The sequence below is a fragment of the Penicillium arizonense genome (assembly GCF_001773325.1).
Source record: "Penicillium arizonense strain CBS 141311 chromosome Unknown PENARI_contig165, whole genome shotgun sequence".
Classification (NCBI taxonomy): Eukaryota; Fungi; Ascomycota; class Eurotiomycetes; order Eurotiales; family Aspergillaceae; genus Penicillium; species Penicillium arizonense.
In genome coordinates, this window is record NW_019173442.1 from 1 (window position 1) to 6,428 (window position 6,428).

Genomic DNA, 6,428 nt, shown 5'->3' on the forward strand with positions numbered 1-6,428 from the left:
TTTTTATTCTTATCTCAGCTGTGCGTTTAGCGTCGTGTTACACCACATGAAACATATCTACCTATCAACTCGTGCTGTGGCAGCGATGCGTTGTCCTCAGAGGTACAGCTGCTGCTTTGAAGCGGGGTAGCCTTTCTCCCAGAAAAGTGTTCTTAAGCCCATCCAAAGCCATATTCCGATCATATTCCGAGTCCTCAGCCCAAGCTTTTGATATCATTAACATATTAAACTCCGCAACCGACACCCAGGTTCAAAATGCCACGCAAGGGACGCAAAGCTGCGAAATTGTGGTCGCTCCACCCAAAGCTTCATGACGACGTAGCACGGTTATTAGACGAGGAAGGGCTTCAAATAGGCTTCTTTGACGCCGATAATGAGGAAACCAATATTGAAGAATGGGACACAAACGTTATGGGTCGATTTATTTGCCAAAACAGCGGATGTTACTCCAGCGGTTGGTCGAGCAAAAAAGTCGCGATTACAATTCGCATGTACCCCCGACAGCGATATAATGCACGACTGTATCACCAGCGATGCAGAAACTGCAGAGCAGTTGGTCGGCTAATCCTGGATACCGAGTGCTATGCGGAAAGAGTGACATACTGGCTCAAAAAATGGAATGGAATTGAGGTAGAGCGGCCCAGTTTTTCTGGTCAAAGCAGAGGACCGCACGATAGTGAACTGTGTGAAGGGTGTAAAGTTGGTCATTGTCCCAACTCGAATGAGGATTTAGCATTGGTGTTGGAGAGGTAAGTTTGGTACCAAGAGTTCTTATACAGTAACCAATTATTCTAGATTGTCTATCTGAGCGCTGCGCTACAAGACATCGCATTCTTGGTACACAGCCTATCCTCGATCTGAAAATCCTTGGGCCAACTATCCAGTCCGAGTGGGCACAGCTTTGAGATGGAAAACACCAGGGTCGAAACTGCAATAAGATTGATCAGCAACCTGGTGTTACTCCTTGATCCCTGGTTTGTGGTGTATGACGTTCAGCAAGAAATCGGGCTAAACTGTTTAAGACAATGTTTTTTTTTTCTCTTTTCTTTTTTCTTTTGGGTTATCTTCTGATAATGTACGGTAGTAAGAAAAATGACGCTTAACCCTTTGACTTGGTCTTTGTCCACAAGTCAAGGAACTTAAGGCAAGTTGCCCAGACACGTTTGTCTTCGTCCACTGTCGCAATTTCGCCGTAACGTGCGCGAGCGTCTTGTTGTAGTTACCTGAAAACAGAATATTCCAACGGATGCCCGCTTAGATTGTAGGGCTTCTCGGTGCTCCTTCAGATAGAACAAAGCCTTGCCCGTACAGCTTGACGTACTTTGGTCGAGGATGACACGAAGGCTCGCTACCAGCAGTAAGCGAGGTAATTGCTCCGGGGGAGATGATTCTCTCTTTCAAAGATACTATATCCTATATTTATCTAAGCAAAACCTTGGGATATTTGCTGAACACTATCGTCATAACATGGCCGACCAAGTACCGGCATCTCCACCATAGGGTGTTATTGCTCCAATGGATGGTTCTCTTGTCGGGGGGAAACCATAAATAGCACGGCATCGCCCGTGTAACGATTGTCAAAAGTGATGAAATGAGGTTTCCTATATTCCTCAAGATTGAAAGGTTGGTTACAGTATATATATCAGACGGTGGTTCGCTGCATGTGGAAAGAATGGGTGGAAACAGGCAAAACGTGGCTGACGGGAGAGGGGAAGCTAGCGGGCGATCTGGCAAGATCGCCAGATCTACCAAACGATTCCAAGCGGTTCTATGTAATATACGATACTGTGACGATGACTCATTGCTAGCCATACAATCATTACGATAACAGTTTTGCCAGAATTATGAGGCGGTGGCCTAACCCGGCCTAGCGCGCGTCGGAATTAGTTTCTCCGAATCAAGAAGAAAAGGTTTGGAGGTATAGCTGATTTCGAAAAGTACTGTACGATATCACATAACTTTGTCCGATCAAAATCTGCGTGGTTGTCTCTAGGTGAGCTGAGTAACGATAAGCGGCGAATCAAAATCAACAACAAAGGATCTGAAATGGCGGTGAGAGAGGCAGGAGAACCTACTATGAAAGAAAGCTCAAAAGCCTCTATTCTACAGTACAGTACTGTAACCTTGTGGATGAACGTTCGCAACGGACACGGGCAGGGCAATTGGAAGATAAAAACGGCTGCGATCACTGGTGTCGGATGAATTCAGGATGAGACGCCTAGTTTAGCGAAACAAAAAGAAGTTCTGTAGACGATATAAGGGTACGCGGCGGAAGAACAGTTTACCTGCTTTTTGAGGGCAGAAAATACCAGCGACGTGGCACCGCCCTCATTTTACACAGGCTTTTGTTAGCCTTATTGATCGACATTCGACAAGCATTTTTATACAGTGAGACTCGATTAGTTGCTGCTTTATAAAAACACAATTGACTTGAGTCTCGGGAGTCATTTACCTACCTTTTCATGGATCCAGGTATTGTTCTTGTCCACGACAAATGAATCTAATCCGGAAACATCAACACCCCTGCCCCAGCAGAGTTCACCCCGCTAGTTTCCGTTGGGATGAGCAAACAAAGTAATGAAACGATCGCAGGAAGATTCGGCTGGTTGAAGAATGCGGTGCTGTGCCAACCTCACTGGATAGATGATCTTTGTCGATATTCACAGTCCGAAGAATATAAAAGCCAAAGCCCTCCCCTACAGGAACGTGGATATAACAGGGTGATCCTGCTTCCAGCGTGTCTACCTGTATGGCTCTGTCGCTGCTACCTGGCACAATCACCCAGTGATCCTGCTTCCAGCGTGACGACCTGCACGGCTCTGTCGCTGCTACCTGGCACGATCACCTAGTGGCTTACCGCTGCAGACGGGCTCCAAATCAGTTTCACTTTATTCTCTTTGATTCTTTCCTGAATTCAATCTTGAAACACGCTAGTCCATGATTGATCTAGCAAGTTTCAAACCATCGAGATGTGTTGTAAGGTTGAATCACATGATGAGGTGCTGGGTTATTTACCGAGAATACTCATACGGTTGATAATCTCAATGGTCCTTCCCCGTTGACGTTGATAGCATTTTTTTCCTCATTGAGGGTGGACAAACAGATCATGGCCGAATTTACACAACTTCCACTCTATATTAACAACAAGCAAAAAGAGGGTGTAAGTCATGCCTCTTCGGCAGAAGGAGGAGCTTGAAATCAGACCGAGCGGTGCCTTACTAGCGTGGATTTGATAGGTCACCTGGGAGCGGGGTTCTTTGGCGACTCAATTGTGTCTTCGCGACTACCCCTTCTACCATTGCCTGGCTGCAATCATGGCATCTGCGATATCATATACCGGTGAAAATTCCGGGTTTCAAGTGGGGCAGAACAATGGTCACATCACCGCTCAGTTCCGTAAGTGGGGAAGACATAATTCCAATTCAACTTGACTAATTCGAGTCACTGCCTCAGCACAACCAGAAACATCGTTGAATCAAGCGTGCCTACGGGATTTGCGGACGACCAATCCCGGCGATGACAAAGAACGTATTAGAGCCACCAACGGAGGGCTGCTCAAAGAGTCATACTACTGGATCTTGGATAACGAGCAATTTAAACAATGGCAGGAAAACCAAACTAACCGTCTGCTCTGGATCAGAGGTGATCCCGGAAAAGGCAAGACAATGCTCCTGTACGATAACACGGCCAAATAATGGCATCAACCAGTATATGCCCTGGCTACACTGATTTCAACTACATACAGTACAATGGCTCTTGTTACTCCAGCAACTACTGCAATATTTGGCAATGGTGGGTGACAAAATAAGGACGAAGAAACCAAGGAGTCATGCTTGGCTAACCATGTCCGCCATTGTTCATTTTCAGAGATTCGGGGCCTTTCTGATAGTGAAATAGATCTTGTCATCTTGTAGAAGAAAGCCTGGCTCTAGAGTCGTAATGGGTGTGATTATAAATGAAAGTAAAATACAAATCGACAAACATTATTCCTTCATTGTACATAACGACCCTTTTACAACATGTATATCTCATTCTAGTCATTGCCTTACAAATAAGCCTTTGCAGGAGTTCTGTTGAGCTCCAGGCTATCAACCTGTTCAAGGTGGTATCGCCTGAACAACTGCGCTGCTTTTACTTTCTGTGTCTCAATCCTTGCTCGGAGTGTGTCTCCTCTTTTGCTTTCATTCCTGCCGAGTTGAAGCATATGAACTTCATCTGGGCCATCCACAATGCGCATTGTGCGCGCATGTGCCCACAAAGCCGCCAGAGGTGTGTCCTGGCTCACACCGGCGGCGCCATAGGCCTGGATGGCGCGGTCAACAACATTTAGCAACACAGATGCGGACTGAACCTTCGCTTCGGCGATCTCTTTCAGTGCACCTTTACCGCCCAACTCATCGATAATGATCGCCGCGTTGAGAATGACCAAGCGAGCAGAGTCAATCTCCATGCGGCTTTGTGCTACTCGCTCAAGCATTATTCCATGGTCGGCAAGCCGTTGGCCGAACGGCCACTTTGTAGGATCACTGATACGCGAGAGAAACCAGTCGAGAGCTCTCTCGGCCTAACAGAGTTAGTGGCATTCGCGTGTCTTGAGGACGGCAATGTCTCACTCCACCAATTGACCGCATAGCATGATGGATGCGTCCTGGGCCGAGTCTACCTTGAACGACTTCAAATCCTCGACCTTCACTGAGGATCATGTTTTCTGCTGGAACTCGTACGTTGTCAAATCTGACATGACCATGGCCTTCAGGGGCGTGATCAAACCCAATGACCGAGAGCACCCGCGATACTGTCAGCCCAGGCGTATTGGCCGGCACAAGGATGACAGAATGCTGCTTGTACCTAGTTGTGTTTGAAGGGTCCGACTTGCCCATAACAAGGTAGATCTTGCAGCGAACATTGCCTGTTCCACTACTCCACCATTTCTACAGAATTAGTAATTGACGTTGAATGGCCCATCGCAGACATACCTGGCCGTTTAGTACCCAGTAATCGCCATCTTTGTACATCTGTAGGCCGATATTTGTGGCGTCACTCGAGGCGACATCCGGCTCCGTCATGAGGAAGGCCGAGCGAATCTCACCGTTAAGCAGTGGGGTGAGCCATCGACTCTTCTGGGCTTCGGTACCATATTTAGCCAGGACTTCCATGTTACCAGTGTCTGGGGCAGAGCAGTTCGTTGCCTCGCTTGCGGTGCGGCTCTTCCCAAGGTACTCTGCCATGAGTCCATATTCTAATGTACTGAATTGAGGCCCCTTCTTGGACTGTTCTTTCGGTAGAAATAAATAAAAGGCCAAGTTGCTTTGCTTTGGCCTTTAGGTCTTCCATTATAGGAGGGTTGGTCGAGAAGCGCTTTTGAGTACCTTCACCGAGTTGTTGCTCAAATATGGCATCTGCCAGGATGCATTCTTCTTCAACGAATTTCTCCACCTATAATCAAGTTAGCAAGCCTGTTTTATGAATTAGTCGGTGGGACGGACGATATCGAGAGCATGTTTTGCCCGGTCGCTAATGGAGGGCCTAGCAATGGCTGGAATTCTCTTTGAGGCGGGTATATGCCCATCTTGACTGTTGATCAAACTGGACACAGACATTCTTCTGGAGGCTTTAGAGATATGATAAAAGGTTATCCTCCGTATTTTAATCTTGAGAGTGAACAGTCTCCAAATAAAGAATTGGCCCCGTTTACAGACAACTATATCTGAAGACAGAAACAGCAATTACCCCTCTTTGCTATGGTGAGTCTGCCTATGTTGACTAATTGTGATATCCATTTAACAAGTTCGCTACCTACAGTTACCCAAACGCATGATGCCCGACCTGACAAGTATTGGTGCAACTACAGCCCAAGTTGCTAAAGCTGCACAGCGCGGCGTGCATGCTCTATTAGAGAATATTCAAGCTAGTGAGCGCACTGGCGAACTCCTGAATAAAATTGGCCGTCAACCACTTTCCGTCAAAAGGCGATTGGAGAGTATTACATCAGAGGTAGAGGGTACATATTCTTGCGATATCAATCTCAGTTGCAAAGTCCACATTCATCTTCGGGCGGCAATTTCGAACACCCAGGATACATGTGAAAGGTTTTTGGGTACATTCAAGGAGTGGAAAGATCACTCGTCCTCGCTCTATTTGCACGAATCGGATTCTGGTAGTTTTGATATCTTCGAAGAAACGGAATTTCGGCTATTCAGCGAAAGCCTGCAGATGTTGGAACATACAATACTCATGGCAGAGGAAAACTCGGTGTTGTAAGTGAAAACTGAAGCCTTGATACTCGATCGGCCGCCAGTATCTTATTATTTCACCAGATTGGATGAATTTTCTATCTCAAGAGCTCTTTCCGACGTGGAGTGGACCTCAATAATGTCCAGAGAGAATGAATTATTTTCAGCAGCGATCGACATGAATCGGAAGCAACA

The 6,428-nt window shown here is 46.6% G+C and overlaps 3 protein-coding genes across 3 annotated transcripts; 2 read left to right on the forward strand and 1 right to left on the reverse strand.

Annotated features, from left to right (window-relative positions):
* Window positions 1-3,314: 3,314 nt before the first annotated feature.
* Window positions 3,315-3,695, forward strand: PENARI_c165G00144 (uncharacterized protein; the record flags this gene model as incomplete). Its single annotated transcript, XM_022638061.1, has 2 exons — window positions 3,315-3,396; window positions 3,454-3,695. 2 exons carry the CDS (start codon window positions 3,315-3,317, stop codon window positions 3,693-3,695), a joined length of 324 nt encoding a protein of 107 aa, XP_022482082.1.
* A 350-nt stretch (window positions 3,696-4,045) lies between these two features.
* PENARI_c165G06255 (uncharacterized protein) lies at window positions 4,046-5,600 on the reverse strand (the record flags this gene model as incomplete). The annotated part of the gene is made up of 5 exons (XM_022638062.1): window positions 4,046-4,564; window positions 4,614-4,931; window positions 4,977-5,275; window positions 5,370-5,436; window positions 5,487-5,600. The coding sequence occupies 5 exons, from the start codon at window positions 5,598-5,600 to the stop codon at window positions 4,046-4,048; spliced, it is 1,317 nt and encodes a 438-aa protein (XP_022482083.1).
* A 217-nt stretch (window positions 5,601-5,817) lies between these two features.
* Window positions 5,818-6,255, forward strand: PENARI_c165G07132 (uncharacterized protein; the record flags this gene model as incomplete). The annotated part of the gene is made up of 1 exon (XM_022638063.1): window positions 5,818-6,255. A coding segment is annotated over one exon (438 nt), but the record flags the coding sequence as incomplete, so codon positions are not given.
* Window positions 6,256-6,428: the final 173 nt, after the last annotated feature.